Source organism: Acyrthosiphon pisum, chromosome A1 (assembly GCF_005508785.2).
Source record: "Acyrthosiphon pisum isolate AL4f chromosome A1, pea_aphid_22Mar2018_4r6ur, whole genome shotgun sequence".
Classification (NCBI taxonomy): domain Eukaryota; kingdom Metazoa; phylum Arthropoda; class Insecta; order Hemiptera; family Aphididae; genus Acyrthosiphon; species Acyrthosiphon pisum.
The window spans coordinates 78,585,229-78,612,843 of NC_042494.1; the positions used below are offsets into that span (position 1 = coordinate 78,585,229).

Genomic DNA, 27,615 nt, shown 5'->3' on the forward strand with positions numbered 1-27,615 from the left:
TACGTTATAATATTATGTATGAAAAATAACACCGTGTGTTTGCGGCGTCGTTTGTACACACAGAAAATGTAAATAATAACGTCCGGACGCGTCTGGTGTTTTTGGTTATCCCTAAAAATAAAAACGTGTGAACATTGAGATTTGAGAGTGCGGTGTAGACGTGTGGTAATTATTAATATTATTGTTATTATTATTTTTTATAAATTTAACCTAGCTGGTACCTATTTGGAAAAAATATGCACTGCCTGCCAAAGAAAATTTTCTATAGAAAACTTTTGTTTCAAAATCGAATTGAAATTTATATAATATACTTGTACCGTTGAATTCGGTCTGTATGGTATTTTTGATGGCACCTAAACATTATTTGGGAGTACACAGTGATCTAGATATAATACCCATAGGATACCCATCACCACCAAACTGACGATATTATAATATTATTATTGTTACCAATTATGATAGGTCTGCAGAAAAAAGAAAATATAATAAATAATAATATTCAATACGCTTGATTGAGATTTAGCGATATTTGACCTGCCATTCCTTTCCAGACTCCCGAGTATATAATATACAGTTTTCGCATCGCCTTCGCTTTGCATGAGGCTCGTCCATCACCGCAGTGTTTTGTTATAAGAGTATCGAATGATTTGGTGTTTCTTTTCAGAGTTTACCTAGCCTAACGGTATTTAGATAGGCACCTACATGGCTATATGTTCCCTCAGAACCGAATATGACACCATTATCTCCAATCTATTAATTTTTTTGTGTGCATAAATGCACAATGCACAGGATATTGATTCAAACGTTGTAGTATTGTAGGTACCCGTCTTATACTATATATAGTATGTTTTCAGCCTTGATCGAGTTCCAATAGATAAACATAAATATTACTATAATCATTTAACAATCAACGTCTGATATTAAAATTTAAAACTATAATTTGATATCGTGCGTTTAATATTTATTTTAACTATAAATACATTTTTTTTTTTTTTGAAAACTTTAAGACATTAACAAATGAATTGGAGCCAGACTCAAAAATAGTAATCAAATAATTATATCTTGTTTTTTTAGAGATGGCAGAGAAGGTGGTTTGTGCTGTTCGACGACGGAGAACTGATTTATTCGCTGGACGAACACGTGAGTGTTTCTATACTTAAACGTATCTCATATAGGCCACAAAACGTGTGAGCTCATTGCAAGTTTTTATTTATAATGGTTTCCATATGGTCTGCGACAGCTGGAGAAATTGTTGGCATTGTCCGGGGCTTTATATACATATTATATATATATTATGTGTAGTGTATTTATAGAAACACTGTCGTTCATGTTATAAGGCTTGCCACAATAAGTACCCACGGTCCATGCATCCATAGGTGTATGTGGTCCAACTTTACGAGACTTCGTTCACTTCTTGGAAGTAAAAAAATCTGATAATGTAATTACCCAATCAATCTGATAACCCGAAATAAAAAATAATTTTTTATTCATATTTCCATATTTACACACCTTTCAAACATATAAAAGCTAAATAATCAATATTTCTAGTAAATCAATCTTAAAATCGTACAGAAATTGTTATCCTTTTCAAAATCTTAATAATATCACGATGAAATTAAATAAGTATACTATAAAATAAATGCATTTCACATATCTGATGACTTACAAGATTGTAGTCGAATGGCACTTAACATAGTTTTCACGTATTCAATACTAATTGGTATTAAATTAAAATATATTATATTATATATATGTTGATAAGTCATTGTTTAATTACTATAGTCTATTATAATAGAGCTTTATATTATTTTCATTAAATTTTTCTAATAACTTGTTTGTACACGATTTGTTATATAGCGCCTATAATACTGCTTACTTATTCAAAAGTAATTGAATTTTAATTCTATAGAATAAAAAATAATTAAATGCCAGAAATTGTATTGCATTTGTATTATCTTAACACTAATTAAAAATTGTAGACATAGACGTAATGAACAAAAAAAAAATTACAATAATAACGAAAAAATATACATATAAGGTAGGTACCTACATAAATAGTAATTACAGCAAGTTGTAGGTAGTTAAAATGTTGTGGTTCAAATGTGTGTATATTATATGTTAAAAATTAATCAATCGTGGTTACTGTTTAATGAAGTTGGCCTTGTTGCAGTCTGAATAACGTCGGTACGTCAATATGACATCCGATCTCATAATATAGGTATATAGTGTATAATATTATGAATATAAAGCCACCCATACAGGAAATAAAAAACAAAAATGGTGTAGTTCAAATGTCATACAATACAGTCGGTGTGTCTATTTTAAGTGCATTATTCTGTAATTACGCCCGTCGAGATCAGAGTTCAGGATAATATTCCTAATTATTATTGATAATAATAAAATATTGACGAAATACATTATCTGTGTAGAGGTGCGAGATGCTGTATTCGGAGTAGAGTATAGAAATGTATATAATAATATGATAGTATAATATGTAACGTAATCGTATTGTATTGCGGACATCCGTGCAGCAATCGATTATATAGGTATTATTATATTGTGGTCGGCGACGGCGATGGGGGGGCTAATCGATTTGAAACGCATATAATATATTATGTTTTAAATCTTTGATGTATATAGATCCCTGCGTATTGTGCGCGCAGCACATAAAACGATATATACTATATTTTATAGATCTCCCCGTGCATTCTGAAAAGCGCTCACTATCGAATAATAAAAAATACCCCTATTGATAATAATAAATGTAACTTGTAACCGTCGTGTATACGCACGAATTTTATAACAAATGAGGGTGAACACTGCGCGGGTTGTCGAGGAATGCGCGTCCGTCGATCGTTCGCCAATAAATATATAATAATTGTATCGAATCCGCAGGGCCGCCGATCGACAGTGTGGTTCGATCGCCCTCTCACTCTCTCACGATTTATCTCAATCTCATCATCTACATCGCTACACCATCTACCCCATCAGCTGTTCGTTCGTCGCCGCCGCCGTCGTTTACCCGAAAAACGTCGTCGTCGTCACTGAGGTTGGATACATATTATTATTATTATCCGTACACACATCGGATAATATAATAATATTATTATACAAACATTCACCTGGCCCGATGGAGGTCGTATCCCAAGGTCATCTACCTTGTGTGCCGTGCGTCGTTGTATATGTACGCGCACTAACTCCTATCGTTGTCGGCCCGGGCCCCGACCGCATTCCCTCACACATATGCGTGTCCGTGTGCACGTGTGTATTCGTATGTGTATGGGTGGTGTGTGTGTGTGTGTGTGTGTGTGATGAGATGTGCCGCCACATACGTCTCTCGTTTGCGCCCGCCACCGATGCCGCCACGCGATGTGCGTAGTCCGAACGTGTAACAGCAGACGAATCTGAAGAATAATATTATTATATAGTTCGAAGTTCGATGGCAAGAGTAACAATATTCGAATCATTTATTTTTAAGAGGATGTCTCTCCATGTTACAAACGTACAACATATACCTAGGTATCAAGTTAGCGTCCAGAAGAACCAATTTTGTGTCGTTAATGCATTAATATTATAGAGTGAATTGATCTGTAAGCAAATTCAATAGGTAATGACACTATATGTGCTTGTACGTGGCTAGTTGTTTAAGATATTTTAATTTTCAAACGAGTTATGCCTTATGAGTATGTAAAAATTTAAAATATTACAATTTAAAAATGCATAAAATCGTAAAAAACCTATGTACACAGACAAAGATAATGTTCTTAGGTACCTGATAACTGGTTAATTCACTTTACTATTAAAAAATGTTGTATCAACATAAAATTGATTCTTCTGAACTCAAATTTTCTATGATTTACCTACAACGGTAGCATATAATGGTAACATGTTTACACGTGTGGGTTTCGACGATTTTTTTTCCATAGATATTTTAATACCATCGATTATACCTAATATTATAGTCAACATTTTCGTATTATTATAATGTTTTAATTTTATTTATAGGTATTTTTATCCTGTAAAATTCAACAATTTATACAATATTTTCGCTTAGTGGAGATCGTAGATCACAAATACGCTATAATAGTAATGCTAAATAGATATTGTTTCAATCAATTGTTATTCGGGATACGCATCTTCTAACACGTGTAGAATACTATATACAATACTAATATGATACTTCGAAAAACTTTATTTATCCTAACAACCAAACATAAAAAATATACACTCTAAACCAAAAACTAATTTTTTAGATTTTTAAATCTCAAGCTGACGTCCTTTATATTAAGGATTTAGAGTCCAACAATCGATTTCGAGTACCTAAAGTAATAAACCGCGCCAGTCTGCCACACCTTATTATATTATGTCGTTTTGGAGTAATTTATTTATTTATATTATTATAAGTATAATGTACAGACGACCCTTATTCCATCTCTGATATAGTAAGGCGCCAACCACCGCCTTATTGTGTAAGCAAAAAAAAATAAAAATGGCGTTAATCTGACAAAAAAAAAAAATCGGCCCTAAAATTACACACGTGACATTATTAAATCCACATTGCTATATTACAATTTATACTGTGTACGAGGGTGTCGCGTATTACCACACCATATTATTCGTTTTTTATATTAAGTATAGAAGAGCATTTATTTTTATCGTCTCAACACGCAATAATTCGTAAAACATGTGTAAACCACCCGCACCGAGTGAACAATATTATAATATACTAGTTGTTCTGTCCTACATTGTCCAGGCCAAATATTTGTATTTTTAATAAATATATTTGTACAACATTTATATGCCATATTTCTTCTAATTTATAATATAGCTGATCCCGCACACTTAGTTGCCCATAATAATTGTCAACTCTTGAAAAAATTGTGATTGTTCAACTACTTTTGGGTGTAACTCGCTGCAATAAGTGCAACTCAGCCATCCCGGTAGGCAACCCGACTACGTCCGCCCGATCGCGGATAATGTGCGACAGAATATCAAGTGGGCATTGTGCGAAAATTTGATTGTATGGATGCTTGATCTACCTGATTAATAAATATGGCAACCATTTATAAACAAAAATTTTCATCGTAAATCTTAAAATCCTTGTTTGAGCATATTCCCGGGTTGGACCTACCGGATACAATTGTGAATTTAAATCAACCAGAGATTCACTCATACACTCATAAAAAATTTCATTAAAATCGGACCAGCTGTTTAGGAACGCATAAAGGACATACAGATAAACATTATTATAAATATATATATATATATATATAGATATTATTGTTATTATTAAAATGCTATTCAATGGTTTTTACCACCCAATTAATTTTTCCAAAACAAATTATACATTAAAACCTTTCCCGTGACTCAACTGATCAATTAGTGAAAACAGCATTAAAATCCGTTGAGTTCTTTTCGAGATACGCATGTATACATACAAAAAAGGGACACTATTGAAGTTGTAGTAGGAATCCTTAATTTTTTCTGGTAATAAATATACCCTATGTTACGTAGGCATAATGTAGCATTCTAATGGTTACAAACATTAAAATTGTTCTTTTTTATAATATTACTTATTAGACATTAGTATATATATATAGATACAACTAGCAAGACCAAAGAAAACATTCGTTATTAATTAGGCTGACACTAAAATGTTTAAAATGTGAAATTTCGCAATCTCGATTATTATAAAATGAACGCTATTTGTGGAAATTGGGCTTTTAACATTTCATTACGGTCTAATAAATATGATTTTTTCCTATTCATTTTTTAGGCATGGACACAAAATTGTTGAAATTGACCGGACTGGCTGTCAGTTTAGAATTTACCGTTGCGTAAATTGCCGTGTCTTATTAAACGTTTAACATTAAATAAGAATTCATCTTGAACAAACACATATTTTTTTCCTCCAAATTTCAATAGGTTATTAAATGTTTATTTTATATAAGAACATAAATAATTATAATATTATAATATCTTCTTTTTACAAGTATGTGCACGTATACCTACGTCCTACATAATATGTGAAACTATAGAGCTTTTTATTCTTAGGAGTACTAAAATTAACTACAATTTTGGTAGCTATAACCAAGCTTAATTGCATAGCCCCTCGTTCTCACCTCAAACATGAACAATTATTTTTAAAAAATAAGTAGGTAAATGAAAATTATTTTTAATTACTGAAAATCTTAATAATAAATTATTTAAAACTTAAAATAATTTAAATTTGTATAAACTATGATGTTTGTTTCTGTAATAAAATAACCATACCATTCTACCTCTTCATTAGGACCTTCATTTAGGTTGATTAAAAAAAAAATAATTGGTATTGGCTACTGCAGAGTATGATATTACCTATATAGGTAAGTTAAAACTGTATTATTTATATAAAAAAAATATTTAATTTCAACTAGTACAATATTGCAGTCTAATACCTATTAATTATATTTTATAAGTATTTTACCACGAAAACGTTAAGCAACGATATGTCGATATATATTAAAAAACTATATAAGTAAAAACAATATTTAGAATTTCAACATACATGCATGCGGCTGTGGTATACACGTATACACAATTGAAATCGAAATGGACAACTTTTTCCGAAGTAAAAGCGTTTTCGATACGGTCTATATATATATGTGAAATAGTGGTGACTCTTGCGTTATCCTCATTATCTGATTAAAACCTCAACATTTCGGTTCGTCGACTAATTTCCATCGTTTCGCTCGAGTATATATACAATATACATTGTACCTAACCGCATTTTCTAGTTAGTTATAACTTATAAATTTATAATACCAATATTATGACGATATACTATTATGTGAAATGTGAATATAAAAACAGGTGATGCGAGAACGCAGTAGCAGTAGAGTTCAAATTTTCAACTTGACATTTCACTTTCTCGAAATTTAAAGCAGAACTTGTATACGTATTTAAAGAGAGAGTACCTACCTAATGTGTGTTTTGCTTAATTATTATTATTCGTGGTTATTTTAGTTTAAACCAAAACAGCAATACAGCATAATTGCAATATATTTCAGTGATCTTATATAATTGGTATTATAGTCTGTCGAATATTACACAATAGATATTTTTCACATTTGAATATATGTACCCATTGGCTATTGACTATTGGCAACTTGAACTTATATCTGATCCGAAAAAAGGAATTTTAACCCAAAGTACATAATGTTATTCATTGTATACTGTCGATGTTATCACAAATTGAATTTCCTATATTTTATATTCAAAAATTATATAATGTATACGTACTGGCGTATTTATATGAAATCCTGATCTTAAATTATTTTTATTTAACCATATAAGTAATTAGTTTACTTGTTAGTTTTTATTTTAGTGTAAAAAAATACCTTTTTTAAATTTTAAATTGGTCAAATGATATACGTATTTTTTAATATAAAAAATAATACTAGATATGACTATTGTCATTATTTAAAAGGTATATTCATCTATATTTTATTATAAAGATACATGGTTATAATATACTATAATGCTTGCTAGCAGAGTCAACATAAAATATCTTCAAACATGTTGTCAAATACATATTAATAATTAATTATAGAGAGCATAATTGGTCAATTGGTTATAATTAAGAGTTTGACGTTTTTAAATTCTTAGAATTTATTGTTCTTTAATACTATTCTAGTATGTAGTATATTATAGTCCGAAAATAATTATTATCTTAAAACAATTTTATTATGATTGGATAGAATAATGTACGGCTTGTCATCGGTTTTTCTATAAATTGATTTTATTTTATGTATAATATCTTTATGAGTCATTTATCATCATTACATCTTTATGACCTATAATTAAAATGAGTATAATATTTTAATATATTATTATATTATTTGGAGATTATTGATTTATGTAGATATAGTAACAATAATATAATAATTGTCCATAAAAATTAATCGTCGGATATTTTATAAATAGTTGAACATATTTTATCGTTAGCATCTCGTATAATGAAAAATAAAAAATGAACAAGAAGCATGTACCTATTTGTAATTATTCATTTTGCGAAATCGTTTTCCTTTCGTTGGCAGCAGTTTATACTATTTATGTGCTTTCCTTGAGTAAAAATACCAACTAATAAGATATTCTATACAAGTACTATAATTCAGCCATTGATAATTTACAGTAAAACGATGGAATTTAATTTAAATAAATCAAATCTGGGTTTTAATCGGATGATCAAGCGAATAATATTTGACAAGTAAAATGTTCCAAAAAAGCTTTATGTGTCTAAATAAAAATTAAAAAATATACGAAGAGTATAATGCATTAATGCGTAATGATTAATATCACGCATAATTAGTTACGCGTTATTTAATTTTCATTTTGTTATTCGTATTCAATAAAATTCCCTTACAAAACGTGCTCATATTATAATATTATTATTATGTTTGCTTCTCTCTAAAAACACGCCTCCTCCTTGCCCGTGCCGGTCGGCTATATAATAATAATAATACCTACTCTTAGTATATAACATCGTCTAATCTTCAACGCGTCGTTGTTATTATCACTATTTTATTATTATTGTGATTATGTATTGATGATGATCAAGGCTAATATTAAATCTGCATGTACACACGACGATGACGGCGAGCGACAGAACACGGAAACCCAACGGGGTCCGTTCACCTCTTATAGGCTACCGTGGAAAATGGTGCTAGTATATTTTTTTACCAGTTTTTACCTCACCTCTCCTATAGTATAATATATCGAAACACTTGTATGAAAATATCATATTTTATATATCATTATTCATTATATTATTATACTTTTATACGTTGAAAATGTTTCGCCGTCCATCGATTCGGCGCTCGTAATTATATTCTCCTCGAAAAACACGTACGTGCAGTTTTCAGATATCTTACAAAATATATACTTAATACCAATATACCTACCATAATAAATAATAATAATATTAATCGAATATATTAATCAGAGCTCTGCTAGTTTAATATAAAAACTACGTGCCTACTCATAAAGTCATATTGGTGTACATTATAAAACATGTTAGACATAAAATGGTAAAAGGGACGAAAAATAAGATATATTTTATTGTACCTATACCGCCCCCCCCCCCCCGCTGTACACATACCGATAAATAATGGACACCAGCAACGAGGCGCGGCGCGGCGACGGCTAATTATTATTACCGTAAAGGTAACTGCAGGTATCGTACATGGTATATTACATGGTACATAATAATAATATGTACTATGTAGTAACAAAGTTAATTGCAAAAAAAACATGTACCGTAACCATAACATTCCATCAAATGTGTTTTAGTTACTATTTAATATCGTGACCATCATATCACACGATGACGATTGACGGTGGCTTGTTAGCGGGGTTTGATCTATGACAGCGCTTTTGGGGGTAAGGTAAGTGAGATGAAGCCAAAACCTAAAGTTCGGACGAATAATGTTTAGTTCATTGAAAGTTCTAATTTTGATATAATTTTCGATTTATTCTTTATTAGTTTTGGCAAGAATTGTAGTTAAACTTTATATTATATAAATAATATATAATTTTAAACAAAAATAATATATATTTGAGGGTGTTATAGGTCCTACAGGCTACATTGCTACAACTAGAACCACCACTGATCTATGAAACTTTGAAAACTTAACGTTGTTATTTAAATTTAATTATTTATTATAAATACTGTGCATAGGTAATATTTTATATTTTCGTACCATGTACATGTATTATTATATATGTATAATATAGTAAGCATAGTAAATACGTTAGTATATAGCGTTTAAAATTGCGTTTACATAAAACCAGGTAGGTACATAATCTAATATTTAAAAATCTCGTGTCACGTTGTTAGTGGTCGCACTCCTCCGTAACGACTAGGCCGATTTTAATGAAATTTATTTAGTATATTTGGTAGGTATGAGAATAGGTTGTAAAATATTTTTCACCCTCCTACCACAACCCAAGAAGGTGCTTAAACGGAAATTTTGAGATTTATGGTGGACATTTTTGTTATTAAATGGTTGCTATTGGTTATGGGAGAAATAATTAGTAGAAATTAGTATTTATTATTTGGTTGCCATTGGTTAATCAGGCTGATCAGGTGCAACCATGCATCTAACATGTATATTGTAATATAATAATATATAAATATAATATGGTATGATATTATCATGGATATCGACTGCTGACGCCAATTGTATTGTTATTATTGTGTTTACACGCGAATATCGCACGATCTGCAGTGTTCAGCCTTCTTTATTCTTAATAATATTTATTATTATTTATAGACGTTTTACCATAGGCGCAAATAGCGTTTGGGATTTTGGGGGGCTATGGCCATTTTTGGGAGGGCTTAGTCCCAAAGCCCCCCCCTATTTGAGCCTTTGCGTTTTACTGACCGATTTCCGAGCACATGAGCAATTCAAACTTCCTCGTATAAACTGTTTGATTTACTTGGCTTTTACCTTTCAGATTTATCGAATCGTTTGTGATAATATATGGCATACCGTTTATCCTATTATATAATATATATTGCAACTGACGGTGGGGGAGTGTATCTATAGACGTTTGGTATCGCGTAGAATACCAATTATGCATTCATATATGTATAATGTATATAATATAATTAATATTTGTCTGTCCCACGACGATAGTATTAGTTTTTTTTTAAAGTATTTAGCTATTAAAGGTATACTGAATAAGCCGCAGCGGTCGTCGACGACTTTCTATAGGTATTTTATTTTTTGGTCATTTTACTGGGCGCATGGACCTAATCTACTCGTAGTTCGTACACACGGCTATCTCTCTCTGTATATACATATAAATTATAATTATAAACATAATATGTATATCTGAATATAAATTTAAACTAAACATGGTGCTATATAGGTACCTGGTACCTATAGCTACATAATATTAAATATCATACATGTATTTCCGACAAAGCGACGCTGTAAACCTGCATCATTATGCCTATTATTTATGGCTTTCGAGTAAACATATTTACAAAAACTAGCGATTTCAATCTGTTATTAACGCATTTCACGAAAATATATATTATGCACCGTTTTGGACGCATTATTTTATTGGCTTATATTGTGTGCGTGAATATATACATATAATATGCATTTGTTGTATATTTTTCATATACACATATTATATTTAAAAGTGTTTGTAGTTATGTGTGTATCACTTTATATTAAAAACGTAAATTCTCGTTTCTTGAGAAAAAAATCAACAATAAAATGTATTGACAAATATGAATAAACCTATATAAAATATCAATAGGTACACGTATATATACACTCAAATCTCTTGGCATTTTTAACGGTTTTTATTACACTTGACGTTTATGACTGAACGATTTATAACTCTATTTATTTTTTTATAACGCCCTGTGTTATTACAAAATACAGATTTAATCGTGCCCTATAACCTTACTATATTCTTAGTTCCAAAATATACCTCATACTCCTTAGTATGAAAGTATATCTGCAGATCAACTATATACATGGGCAGAACAAAATACTGCTGTGCATAAAATATTTGTCTTTAAATGATATTTATTGTACTCCCAAAAAAACCATTTACATTAAATACCCAGTTTTATTAGGTTGCTCGATTTTTGTACAATCAGCGATATATTTTTTAAATTTAATATTATATATTAACTTTTTATATTATCATACCTACTTATTTCGATTACTCGAACACTCAATAATATACATTATACCTACTTATTATTGTAATACAGTGAAACTTCCGTATAACAAACTTCCAATTACCAAATTTTTTTGTTTAACGGAATCCTCTATAACACGAATTTGTTTATGCTCCATGAGACTTCGTAATATGGAAGTTTCTCTGTATTTGAATGTTTTGTTTAACGTATTTAGTGAATGTAAATTAATCTTTATAGGTATTCATTAAAGCTCTAAAATTATAAAAATAAACCTCGGGCAGATAATGACTACGATGTATATAATAATATAATATTTTATTGATGGTCACCTCGTTTGCGGAAGTATGATTCACGCTACCGTAAACACAAATTAAAAAAAAATAGAGTCAATACAATATTTAATTATACCTATGTAACCTAGCCTAACCTAACGAGCATAATCGTATGTCTATCAACATTTTAAATAAGGTTTTTTGTTCACCCGTAGGTTTTCCTTCAGCTGTTGTCACAACTATTTTGTTTGAAGTTATTATATGTACAGCCAGGCTCTTGATAATACTCTGTATAGTTTATATAGGTAAGTACGTGATATTCAAATTTAAGACGCATAAACCTATTATGATTAGATAAATTGATTCTTCATCATCGTCTATGTCAAAATATAAGCTAGGTACGCAACCTTGTTTCAAAGACTTGCACCGTCCATCGATAATCCTTGTTATACGTTTATTATGTCCTCGAATGTCCCACGTAGGTGTTTGTTAGAATTGAATGGCTTCCGGACAGTGCAGTATCTCGGTTTCTTACCTTATAATAATAATTTACACAATGATGAATATTTACAAATTGTCTTATTTATATGTATACACGTTTTCCTTCTAGCCGGACACCGTACCGCAGGCCAGACTGGACATGTTCACAGCCATCGCTGTGGAAGAAGCTGACGAAGCGACCGGAAACCCACACAGCTTAGCCGTTACATCCTCTGACCGGAGTATTCACTTCGTCAGGGGAGCATGCAGGGAAGAAGCCAAGGGTTGGAAAGACGTACTTACCTCATACATGCGTCATACTACTCAGGTAAACATAACTATGTTCTATACATATAATATTAAATACACATATACAGAAGAGACTAACTTTATAGTTACTAAGTACGTTTTATTAATATATAAGGTTAATAAATTATTTTGTTTAATAGTTTCATCTAATTATAAGAAATTATGACTGTATTTTATGATTATTTTTTTGTTTTGCTCGGTGCTTTTGAAATCTACTGGGAATTTTAAATTTTGACCTCGTGAATGCACCAACTAGATTCACTTTCCCATCAAACAAAACACTGTTGAAGAAAATCGAAGCAGTTTTATTGGCCCAAAAGGTGTTGACAGACACAAAAATAAAAATAAAATTCATTGTAAAATCAATACATTCATCGCTCCGCTCAGTATCTAAAATGTCATCAATGGGGTGGCTCCTTTCATCAAAAATGTTTTTTATCCTATCATATTTTTGTTACTTTAGCCTATAATCTTACCCACACAGCATTTGGGAAATAATAATATTTTGTGAATATTTTGAATGATGAATATTTGAATAATAATATTGTATAAATATTTTATTCTCATAAAATAATAAAATATTGCATAAAAATGTTGACTTAATATTTTTATAATGTTTCCATGAAAATGTTTTTCAAAAGTGAACTTCTTGGCCAAAAAATATAAATAAAATATGTCCTTATTATTTACGCAACTTTTTCAAATATTTTGGCAACTATATTGTTTTCCTGAAAATATTTGTATCATAGTTGGGAAATATTAAAATGCTGTGTGGGTTATTGTATCAAACGATACAGATTGTATAATAAACGGGCAAAATAGAATTAAGGAATCACGATTATTATTGCTAAGAATATACGAATAATAGTAACTACATGTTCTGGTTTGTGCTATTAAATATTCTTTATGTTCATAATTTAGTTATGCTATGGAAATTTAAGTATTTTATTAATTATTTCATACCTATATTTATTATATATTATTAGTACAAGTATCATATTAATACCTAATATTTTTTTTATATATATCACATGACTTTAGGCTCCGGTGTATGAAAGATGTGTAAATTAATTGTAAATGAAACGTGAAGATATTTATCTTTTATTATGTTTATAATTTATATGCCAATAAGTGTTATTTTGAATACAAATGTATTTTATTACGTCATGTTAAAAAAGTCATAAAAAAGGTAATGAATTTTAGGTATGCCAATGATTTGCTTTTATTATTAAAAACGTAAAAAAAAATATCAGAAAATTAAAAAATAATTACCTGTTGTAATCGATGCAAGTAATGACTTAGGTACATATCTATAATATGTAATTTATTACATGGATCAGACTTCTGCTATACTATAATTGATTAGTTGGTGCGGTTATTAAGTAAGTATTTATTCATACAAAGCGTTGTTGAAGAAATTGCGATTCGTTGCTGAAAACGGTGCACTTTAAAAATGATTACCATATACATTTCATAATTTTTTTTTTATTAATCTGAACGTTTCGGTCGTTTCATTGAGTTGAAAATAAAAATGCTTTCATTGGCCTTGTCTGTCATTAGGTATGTCATTTTTTCTAACGTAACTATAATATCGTCCGAAAAGATACTTGTGGTCTGTTATTTTATTGGGAGTGCCGATCGTGATAACTTTTTCTGTATTTTTGGAGGGCCTATAAAATATATATGATTATTAATTTTGTTTTATTTCGTATAAAAAATAATATACGTGGGGACTGGTACCCAGATAAACCGGTTCCGAAACTTCCAATCCAATCAGAACCGATATCCCGATCTATATTATTACTGTTATTGCGAGCCTATCCTCCCGGTGATCGTGATGTCTACTATAATATTATATAGCTGCTATACTATAGTATCGGTCCATCGTGTTTACATATGTCAGCCGCGTGTCAGCAAAACCTACGATTCATCAGCCTCCCTCTCCGCTAATTCGTTTCGGTCCGCTTTAGATTCGTATACTGCAGACTGTGTGATCTAGTTCATCGTCAGCAATAATACACGACACATAATACACAATGCGTCTATTATGCGTCTATATGCATGTTATGGAAACCCGAAACGACTTGCGCGGTTGTGCGTTGTCAAACAGAACGAAAATCTCGGTGAAGGAGGAAGCTTTTTAATACTTAACTTTTCAACCGATCCGCATCTAACTTGCGTGTGCCTTGTTTATACTCACAAGACACCTATTGAACTATACAATCATGTATACCTAGGTACCTACCAACTTAGATTTTAAAATATACTTTTGACTTACCAGGTTACTTGAAGTTGGACTATTATAATTGTCATATTATATAAAGCAGCTACATAATAAATACAGTGCCTGTCATGTTTATAAAAAATATTTGCAAAGATAATTGGAATTTTAGAGAGCCTAATTTTTTTTTCCAATAAGCTTTCATTTACAAAAATACAATAAAAGCGCATAACCACACTTCCAAATTATTATCAATATGTTATAAATATTTTTATAGGACTTGATAATTATTTGAGTTAACACTAAGCCCCTGTATGACTCGGCCCATCTCTAATCACCGCCTGTATATCAAATACGGATATCGAGATATGTATGTTGCTTATAAATCATTGAATATCATACATAATGTTATCATACGATTCTTAAATGATTTAAGTACCTTTAAACAAGGTTAACGCATTCGGTGGCTGGACTATAATATACAAAATATAATATAAATCCAGACCGGTATACCCATCATATTATTATAATATTTTAAACCACTTACCACATAGGTCGATGAAGATTAGTCTGTTTATATAATATATTATAAGATTGTATGTGTATATTTTTATTATAGTTTATCGATGCTCATTGTCTTGGAACATCGGCACGTGGGCAATAAACCAGATCGTTTTCCCTTTTTTTCGTCTCCTTGGAGATTGTTTTATATATTAATTAAGACCGCGTATACAGACGGACGTTTTAACGAGCCGTGACCAATGATCAATTCGATCGTATCGGTTCTAGCTAAACGTCATTTAAATACTGGTAGCGACGATCGAGCTGCGTGCACGCACATATATATACAGTCCAACTTGAGAACGCCAAAAAAAATTGTTACGACACTGCCTGGCTGACATTTATCGACGAGACGCGTGACATTTTTTTTCTTTTTAAAAGGAAGACTAATATTGTGTATAATAATATATATTAGTATAGTTTTATATTATGCGTACAACAAACACTTCACCGACGAATGACGTCGCTGAGAGGGAATAGCTGCTGGGGGCGATATTAACTCGCAAACTCGATCACGATTGGCCAATTACGGTTTAGGAATTCGCCTTGGGCTTTCCATATAATAATAATAATAAGCGCGTTTTAGAAGGTGCGCGGCAGTGGCCATCCTGACAGCGAGGAAAGGAAAAAAATGACTAATGTTCTCCGCCGCGTCGCGGTAAACAGATAATATATATAATATAATACTACCTTCAAGGTCGTCCAAGTATATATACAGGGCGATTCACCAAGCATCTTCAACCCCGTGTAATCCTTTAAACGAGCATTCATTTGTTTTGGTTTTTTTTTAATCAACCTATAGACCTTCTCTTCAAATACTTAGATTTTTCATAACATAATTTAAAGAGTGTCCCGTGGTGGTACAAACTTCTTTTTTTATAATGAATACTTACTTTTCTTTTTACTGTATAAATTATTTGAAAGATTTTTTTTTTTTAATTTTTCGACGTCTACCGAAGATAATATAGTAAACGACAAAAGACATGAAGAAAGACTATGACGATTTAAAAATTTATCTGAATATTGTACTTGACTAAATATTAATATATTTCATCTATTTTATGTTTTTGCATAATAATCATTATATTCGTTATTCATACTTTCATCCAGTAAGTAATCCAAATTTGAATAAATGCTTTATTGAAGGATAAAGTGAAGTTGAGCGTGCCAGGCGAATCATCCTGTATAATTCATTGCAGCAACTGAGTGGCTCAATCACATATTCACATGTTAATTGTATAACTGAATGTCTGGCTGACGCGCAATTGCGGTATACCTTACTTGTGTGTCGTGTGTGATTTATTATCATCGCCACAGACGGCAGGGTTGGTGCGGAATTGTTGCCGGTTTCGATTTACATAATTTTTGTGCTCGGCTAGCAGCAGCAGCAGTGACAGTCTGTCATGAACCACCACGACTGATTATGCTCGTTTAATGGCGCACATCTTTTTTTTTGTGTTTTTTTTTAAATCTCTGAATTTTCTCTGAAAAAAAAAAACGACGATTACATATCATTATGCGTATGTTGCTGGCTTCGCGATTATGGATTATGGAATTATGTACACCATGATAATAAAAATATATATCTCGGCTTCGACTATCGGAGAGTGCTGCAGTATTTGAGTGTGTGTGTGTGTGTGTGTGGGTGGACCGTAAGGGTTTCGCCACGTGTTAGAATATGCGCCTACGCGATTTACGTTATATTATTATTATATTGTCGTATACTCGCACACATATACTCACCCACACACACAGCCCTCGAATTGACGTTCAGTAAGAGACTTCGATGGATTTTTTTTGTTCTTTTCGTCCTATAACGACGCGTAGAGTTAAAAGTGTTTCAGATCACGATCTCAATAATATACAAGTTATGTTTATATATAATACGCTGTTATATATTATGTATATTACTAAATTTAGCATATGCTTGCAGTGGCTCTCTCCATTCAAATCCGAATGACATTAGTCACTCGATAGTCGATAACATTGTGCTTTGAGTAATGAGCCTACATAAAGGGCACAACTAAAATCGACATTTCGATGTTTATTATGGTTTCCCATCAAACGATTACATATAAATAGGCAGCCGAGTTTTAAACAATAGTTGTGTGGACACATTTTATGTAAATTCAACTGGGAGTCAATACATAACCCGATAACGTTTTCTTCTGCCTTTCTGGTGTATAATATAATACCCCTGATCATTTTAATAAAATCATTATAATTTTTCATTTTTTTTTTTTAAGTAAAAAAGTAAATAACATATACGTAAATGTTTAAACCTACTAACTCATATTGATTTTTGTCCAAAATGTATTAACAAGTATAATCTTACAAATTTATTTACAAACAAAACTACAAAATAGTAATTTATAATGATAAACCACTATATCTATTATTCTTGCGTTGATATTCGTATAAGCATACTACTTATACTAATATAGTAATATATAATCACATGTTAAATGTTAGAAAATGTTTAAAAAGCAAGTAAGTGGATGTCGTTCTGCTGTACAGTAGATTACAAGTGGGTCATTGTATAATGGTTGTATTAAATTTGAATTCAATGATATAATATCATTGTATAAGAAAAACGATTCTGAGCGGGGACGGTTTGTTAGTCTGGATATTTTATATTGTTATTATTTATTTTATCGGGTAGGTAATCAAGTTGAACTAATATTAAAATATTACAATTTTTTATTCGTTTCTATGGTGATAAACAAAGCGTTAGAAATTAAAATCCCATTTTTAGCGTTTTTTCGTAATTTTTCGGTGGTTTTTCCAGTGGCATTAAATAACTATTGAGAAAATCGAAAAATGACTTCTCTAAAGTACCATCTTGATCCAATTTTCTAAAAGATAAGGTACTATATGTTGAAATCGAAGCACTCCTTTTGGTAGAAATTTTGTATACAGGATACAAAAAAACAATAAAAAAAAACCATAGTAAAACCAATAGCTTCCTCTCTCCTCTCAGAATCTAAAAGTATAAAAATATATATAATGATTTTAATTTATAAAAACTACGTCCTTGCAAATTTTAATATGTACAACATCATTGTTGATAATATGTCAAAATTGCTTACTATTCAAAGTGTGGTTAATTATATATACAATATACATTAATTAAAAACTATACATTTTATAATTTTAATATAATATTCGGTAACATTTAGGGGTGGGTGTATTTTATCTTAATCTAGTAAAAATAATTTGTCTAGATAGATACGAGATACCATAATATAGTATATTAAATATGAGTACCTATATAATACCTACATAATACCTACGTAATCTGATGGAATGATATTGTACCCATATTATCTACGCATCGTCTGTCCCAACGAATTATTGGCATAAATATTTATCTTATACCTAATATTTATATTATACATTACGCTTGTTTACATATTTTTATTTCGTTGTTATAGATAACTCCGACAACCAACAGCGGCGTACAAAAGCACAAGCGGAACTCGACGTTCCCTGGTCCAAACACTACATCCGGCGCACTGAATGGACCGGTGGTAGTCAGAGGTAAATTATTATTGAATATTAATAATGACTGTATTGTGTACGCGGCTACGTGCGTGCGTGTTTAGTATCCAAAGGAAAATAATAATAATACAATTTTACTTCCGGCGGATGGGGCATACCAGCGTTCGCGCTGTGGCTCTCTGTAGCTACTGCTGCTTCAGTAGTGCCCGCGCGCGTTATCCTTGTATCTGATATATAATACGCGCGTGTGCAGGCAATTGTGTAACGGGTTCACGTCGGACGCCGGTTAAACTGGTTGCTATATATAATAATATATATAGGTACGCTGCCGTGGAGACCTATACCTATGTATAATATAATGTAAATACGTAATTAAACCAATTCGAACATTCTTTTCGGTTTGCATCAATATATAATATTCCAAACGTGAAAAAATCGTCGGGCGATTCATACCTATATTATAATACGCACACGTTTCGACAACTGTCCGCGCGCTCGACAAATGTCCTTATATTATATTATAATAATACGTATAAATTAACGCGTCGTCGAGCCTCGACTTTTTACCATAATATTACGGTCTTGTCTTGGTATTCAAATTAACTGTATAGTTTCGTATATGTAAACACAGTACACACATGTGCATACATATATTATACGCGTTTGTACAAATAGGTATAATATTCCACCTCGATTCTTTTCCCCGGTGCGTAATATCTATTTACTGATTTAATTTTCTCTCCAGTATACTATATGGCGATGTTTCCATTTTATTTGCATACGCCGCGTATTATATGTGTGAAAATATTTTTTTAGAACATCGCGCGTGGCGTTTTGTTGTATTACGATTTTTTTGGAATCCATCGCATTATTATACACCGCAATTTCTCGCACTTAAATACATACATAGATCACACACCATCTATATATATATACTATAATAATCTATATATTGCGATCGTCTAAAACCGCAAAAATGGTATACCATGACTGCTTAGACGTGTTTTCACGCAACCACACACGGCTTCGGTATAAATATATACCTTGTGGATAATATTCTTATTACAATATATTATAATATGGTGTGTGAAAAATGAAAATCACTACTCGTAAGTATGCGTTTTTAGAAATTCTTGCGTGCAGCCTTATACCATAAAAAAATAAAAAGTATATATTTTAGTACCTATATGTTTTATACACTAGTCAAAATTATTTATGTCGATCGTTTAGCGATGTAAGCACAAAAGCTGTTTTCACACAATCGCTAAAAAGACAATAATATTTATAATATAGGTTTATTTGACTATATTAATGTTTGGCTAGTTTTAATATTTGTTCTATGAATATGTTCAAGTTCTTCTTGCTTTTTTTAACAACTGAGCCCTACTATAATATAAGTTAGACAGTTCTGCAGAATTTATTATAGACCAATGACGTCATTTAGTTGGCTGAGGGGGTTACTATGTACGTACAGTTATCCTATTTAGTCTCCATATATATTATGTTAAAGTATGTTAAGAGGACGTCACACCCGCATGTGTTATCTCCGTCTTACACACGACATAGACAAAACGCGTATACGCAGTCTGAGTAGAACTCGCTCAATTTTGATTTTAGAATAAAAACACATATTATAAAATTAAAAGATGATGGTACTTTTAAGGACAAGATAGTGTGCTTTTTTTACGAGTTTAGCTGAGGGACATAATAGGTATAGGATTATATGAGAAGTTTAAAAAGTATAAACAATATACATTATGCATACTTCAATACTTCCATCGAAATATTATTTTCGGCACATTCCGAACACTATTACTTATAACTACTTACTACTACAAATCAACAATTAAAAATAAAATATAAAATATTCGATAGTTCTGACAAATACTCACAGTCTATATAGGTTAGGAGGTTCTATATATGTAGGCATGCCTACTGTAGGCTGAATAGTTTGCCCTATAGTCTATAATATTATAGTCTATCAAAAACTTAAATGACTGATCTCGTCCACAGGTCGGATATACTGAGGAGCGTATATGCAGAATGTTAAGCAATATGATCCATAGCAGTCCGTCCCGTTCCCATTAATCTCGTAATCACGTCGTGGTCGCGCGTTCTTATATTATTATATACGTTTAGGTACCGTTGCGTACGACAACAATAGGAGACACTATTGCAGTCCACGTGCCTGTTTTCTATGCAGCGTGTATATTGTAGTAAGTAGTACCCTCCGACTCTGTCGTCGCAGTTTTTTGCTATTTTTTTCCATCCAGAGTCCGATCGCCGCTTGCGTATCGCATTATTATCTTAAATTCTATGGGCCGCAGCGCACATGACGAGCGTGTTGAAAAGAGGATAGCCCCTCGGCCGCGTTCAATATTCAAAACGATGCATTTTACTTAATGTATGTATATATTATATACGTGTACGTTATACACGTCCCACCGTAAGACTATAGTGTATCATATATACGGCTGCCGGTCATCGTCCTCTTTTTTGGTGGTTTCACGATCTGATTAATAATAATAATAATGAAAAAAAATAGTACATCCATAGCCAAGAGAGACACATTTAATAAAAATATTAACCCAAATTTCTATTATGGAATACATCGTATCGTTATCTGATTGTGCGTACGAATATTAATTGGTGTCGAAAAAAACAGCGTCAGTGCAGGCAGAGCCTAAGATTGTAGCGGCAGCGTTCTTTGGTTTAATTAGAAGCTCAAAAACAAGCAGCCCTCAGTAATGGAATTTCAGGTTTAGTAAAAAAAAGAAAAATAACCAGTTTTGTCATTTTACACGAGAACAGTCGGGCTTGGTCACAATTACCTGCGAAATTTTGCATATGTATGTAATATGATAAGTATATAAATGTATTAACGTCGATGGCGGTATAAAGGTTAAATCTGCGGTAAAGCCAGTTTGCTATTTTTTTTTCTTTATCTCCGGTGTACCACTTCGTGTTGACGGAGTGCGTATTAAAAGTTAAAACCATATTTGATTAGTTATCGCCCGTAGAGAGTAATTGCCAATACTAAATATATAATATATTCTCGTATACCTATAGGCTATAACTATATATTATATTGGCAACGTTGCTTCAATGACTCTCAATTTGGTCATTATATTATTATTATAATTTTTTAAATACATATATATTATGTATATATGTGTGTATACTGGAACTACAGTTCAATTATTTTATTTAGATTTAGTGTAATATTTTAAACGTGATTTAGAAACACGATGATGTGAACATTTTGCAAAAAAAAATTAAATCGTTTTAAAAGAATTATCTTACGGAACCCCTAACACGTATAACCAATTATTCATATTATTATATTATTACAAAGCCTGCACTTTTAAATAAGATGCCATTTATATTTTTGTTTTTTTGCGTCAAAATTTAATTAAATGCTTATAATATGGAGCGTGTATGTGTTTTTTTTTATTTAGGATATGCTTAAAATAGTAGCTTTAAACGGGTTTTGCGTGGTGCGTATAATGAAATATAGTTTTATGTTAATTTTTTCTATGGACAAATGACAAACGATTACTCTCTCGTCGACTTCCCAAAATGCACATATTTTAGACATTTTCTCAAGATTTAAAATTAATTATCTCAGAGATAATACCAAAATGCTCAAAACACATGCAATGCTTTTTTATAAAATTATAATAGAATTGTTCATGTTTATGTAAATCGTGATTCGTGACGCGTTTGAATAATAATATTATTATTACCAGTATATAGAGAAACAAATTTATTTAAAATATATTGATATCGATCTATATTTGCATATAATAAACGTATACGGTCCCAAGCGTTGGTATATTATATTATGAAATAGGTAATAGGCATAATCTGTATATTAATCTGTTATTACATAATAAAATAATATACTTATATGCCGGACGCAGGTTATTATTATTTTTTGGTCGAAACCGATCTATCGGATAAATGTATGACTGGATGTCAATTAATTAAAATTAAAATTCGATATTATATATTATAACTCAACATTAGAGAGTTCGTATAATATTTTAGTATGTGTATGATATTATAATAATCGGAACGGGATTAGAAAAGTGTTCTAATGAGTAATGACTTCCTGCGATATATTATTATTATTCGTTCATAATATTATATACGTATACCTACGTGTATTACATTACAATTAATGTGGTGCACGTTTTCTACGTATAGATTTTCGTCAACAAATGAAAAAAACATTACCAAAAATGTGAATAAACAATGCTCTTCGTATTATATACGACGTGTAACGATTAATAAAGCGTGTGTAGGTATACCGTTGGACCAACTTCCGGTAAGATAACCTGGAAATTGAAAATCTGAACCACACAATATAATATAATAGGTACATAGGTCTAGGTGCGTATACAATATGAACAATTCAATGCTTTTTTAATTACAATTTTACCAGCCCGGAATATTAAATTACATTTAATAGATTTTTGGTCGTTTTACAACATATATGTTGGTATAGCATTGCATAATAGTATGCTATGCATCTATATGATGCTACTATAATATATAATAATATGATACAGTATTATTATTCAATATTTATGTCGTTTTAATAAATTATAAATAAATACATTTATGATCGTATTATATTTTTCTTTGTTTTCATAATTTTCATTATTCTTCTAAATGTTTGTTCTTATATTATTATGAATAAATGTTCTTCGTTTATAGCATTCGAAATGGGAGGTATTTTATGGTATATCTGATAACCGCAATACGAATGTCATAATATATAAGTATTTTATTTAAGACCTGGCCTGCTCTAATTTAGCTCAATCATTAAACTGTTAGTCGTTGGATAAACTTGACCCTCACACGGCGTTAACAGTACCTATGTCTAAATTTTTAAATATTTAAATAGCTAATTAAATTCAACGCTGTTGAATAAATTATTTTTTTATATCCGCATAGGTAGTTGAATCGCCAAATTTAACGGTAATGTTGATGAGTTGCTATTTTAAACAAAAAATATCTTTTTATTTTATTTTTTATTATTTCAAATTTAAGATAACTTAGTTGAAAAAAATCTCAAGATGTTATCCAATAAATAAATAGGTACTTATCGGTTATCGCGACTACCTAGCGAGACGTTTTGAATGGTGATGATTATTAGCATTGGTGTGAGGATTTCTTTTAGATAAGTAATATGGCGTTTTACTTGCTAATGAAATATGTGTTTCAAGCCTGAAAAGTCGTAACGTGAAAATTGGTGGTCTTAGAAAAATAGTAGAAATCAACGAAAGTCTTTTTACAAGACGTAAAAATAATGCTGGTATAGTTTTACTTCAACAATGGATTTTTGGAAGCGTTTGCCGGGAAACGACGAAATGTTTTTTAGTTAAAGTCAAAGATCGGTCTGCGTCCACACTTATACAAGCAATAAAATATAATATAAACCGAGGTACAACTATTTATTCTGATTTTTGGCGTGGTTATAAAACAGATGAACTACAGAACGCTGGGTTTCAGCATTTAACCGTTAACCACATTTATAATTTTTTCGATCCTCAAACTGGTGCTCACACACAGAATATCGAAAGGTTATGGGGATTCTCTAAATGGTGCAACGAAAAACATAGAGGCACTGCTCGTCAACATTTGGGTAGTTATTTGGTTGAATTCATGTGCCGTCAAAAGCATGAAAATCCATTTATAGGAATTTTAAATTGCATGTCTGAGCATTTTCCTTCTAGAGTGAATTAATTTTAAAAAATAGGTACTATATAAGTTTGTTTTATAAAATGATTAGTCAAAAGTCAAAACACAAATTTTAATTGAAGTTATGTTAATATTTTAAAATATTTCATAAAACGCCTTACTATAATTTATAAAATGTGTGTAAAATTAACATTTATGTACACATCCTAGTCAATAATATAGATTTATACGTTCCTATAATTGGTAGGTTAGCTGGTAATGTAGGTTCCGCAGGTGCGGTACCTACAGGATTTGCCATTGCCTGGTTTTGTCATTGTTGAACTACATACCAAAACTTACTAATATTAACATTTAAATGACCATAAAATATTATATAATAATTAGAGGAGTGGCAAGTAAAAGTTCAAAAAAATATTACCTACTAACTTTTATCTTAACTTTGTTTGAGTTTGTTAATATTTCTGTAAACAAACTTTTTCTCGAATCTTTTTAATTATAACGCGCACTTGGCAGTTGGAAAAAAATCGTGTGTTGCGTTCGAATAAATAATATAATACATCAAGTTTGACTGTATATAATCTATAACAGGGGTGGCAAGCGAGAAGAGACTCGCGAGCCACCAAATATATTAATAAAAGTTGAAGAGCCAAGATGTAAAAAAAAAAAAAAGGTCATATTATTATATATTATGTGACCTTTTTTTTCTTTTTGGCTCTTACGTTAATGTACGTCTAATGTTACGTTAAGATGCGAGCCGCGGTTTGGCCACCCCTGGTCTATAATATTATGTTTGAATGCAATTGCCATCTGCAGCAGCGAATGTAGACGACTCCGAGACTGTGCCACTCGCGTATTGTATATTATACGAAATGGATGCATGCTGTGGGTCTAACTACGAAAAAAATCGAATAAAAAAACCCGCAAAGACAATACAAAACTCGTGTCGTCATATATAACAGTATGCCCTCCGCGAAACTCAACACTAGTCAGAGAAATCGTATACATTTTTGCCCGCCCAGTCTGTCACTGCAGCAGTGTCGACTCCCGTGTCGCGAGACGAGTTTGCGTATGTGCCTTTCTCTCTTTCTTCGGTAGGTATAGTGTTTTTCGGGCGGTTAATTAACGTTGATCTGAAGAAAGAAATGGCGTTATAAACGGATTTTTCGGTGTAATATACCCATCGTCGTCTAATGTGGGCAGCGAAAGAAGCTACTATCGTGCTGCAAGCACTCCACCGGCACACCACGGGTGGAGGAGTGTCGTGTGCTGTATACGCGTTTAATGAATGTCGCCGCGGTATAGAAGTAGAAAAAATAAAACTTGTGTGTGTGTGTCCGTTTGTAACGGTGTGCAGCGTTTGATGAAACCGCTCTCCGGATGTACACACACGCGCGCGATCAGGGCCGGCATTACAAATCTTTTTTTGCAGTATATAATATATATATATAATAGTTCGAATAATATGAGTGCGCACGACCCCGGATTAATTAGTATATATCATAATATTATATATATATATATATATATATATGTGTGTATACCAATGATATGTACGTTCGCGCATTCCCGTGCGGTGGCCTAGTTTCCTTAATGAAAATAGCGACGACGTAGGTACCGATATGAATAAAAAGACGCCGTGTACGACTCGCGCGCGTGTAACGTTTATAATGATATTATGCGGCGTGCGATACACACACACACATATGCAATAATAATAATAACTGCATTCGTACATATATGTATAATATAGTCGTCGGCATATAATTAATATACTATGCGAGTAGCGAGCATATATATGTATGTATAAGACACAGGAGGCCCCCCTACGGTGGTGACTTGGGAGTTCGTGTATATTATACAGGATGGTATTCTTTTACATCACACTTAACACTATATAGTGGCTATTTCCTTAACATGATAACCTAACCTTTTATTTTACCATATACGAGGAACTGAGCCACCAAAGACCGAAGACCAGAGTGGAACTGCATTATACGTATATTAGTCCTTATAATCACCCCAAGCTCCAATACAGTTTATTTATAAGTACCCTTCATCAATTTTATATACGCGGCTGATGGACTCTTTTCACTTATTTTCATTGGACAAGACAATTTTCAGTTAATTGACTTTGACTTCGTGTATAAGCTGATTATCATATATTTTGGCACCATATTCCTGCTTCCTTCCTGCCCTTGTTTTCAACCTTTACCGAATCAGTGGAGTAGCCCTTAGCTAAAAGTTATATAGAGAAAAGTTTGAGTGTTCTGACCATATAAGAATCGTATAGTACTTATATTACATTGGGTATACTCAGTCTTATACTTATACTTATACACAATATGCGCTGTCGAATCGCGGTCACCGTGCAAGTTGATCACCGCAACCGTCGAAGGTACGCTCTGAGCCCGCGGGACGTCCAGGACCCCGGAGAAACGGTTATTATAAGGACAAAAAAAAATATGTGTGACAATTGCATATTATTATAATAATCGCGTGTACCGTATGCACAGTTGTCAAACCACAGCCTGCACCGTGGGTCCAAGTCGACTTTTTATATACGGTCCTTGTCCTTTATAATCTTCCCTGCTATAACTATACCTATATAATAATGCGGCGAACTAGATTTCGACCAAACGTGACCGAATTCTACACGTGCATATAAGGCCGCGTGTATTACGATATTATGTATGTACGTAGTGTAAATTGACACAAAAATAATAAACAGTTCGATTTGGCCGAGTTCAGACACCGCATCGAATTAATATAATATACCTGTACACAATCGTCGTCGATAGTATATAGGTATTTTACTGAGCGAGCTATACGCACGACGCGTATTAATTCGACTTTAT

The 27,615-nt window shown here is 31.7% G+C and overlaps 1 protein-coding gene across 2 annotated transcripts in view; it reads left to right on the top strand.

The window, feature by feature from the left end:
* Positions 1-27,615, top strand: part of LOC100167794 (protein outspread) — a 97,143-nt gene that overhangs the window by 39,503 nt on the left and 30,025 nt on the right. For both annotated transcript variants that reach the window (XM_008183708.3, XM_001944100.5), the window contains exons 3-5: positions 1,075-1,140; positions 12,590-12,787; positions 18,985-19,090. In XM_008183708.3, coding sequence (XP_008181930.1) covers positions 1,075-1,140; positions 12,590-12,787; positions 18,985-19,090 — 370 coding nt within the window. The remainder of the gene's footprint in view (positions 1-1,074; positions 1,141-12,589; positions 12,788-18,984; positions 19,091-27,615) is intronic.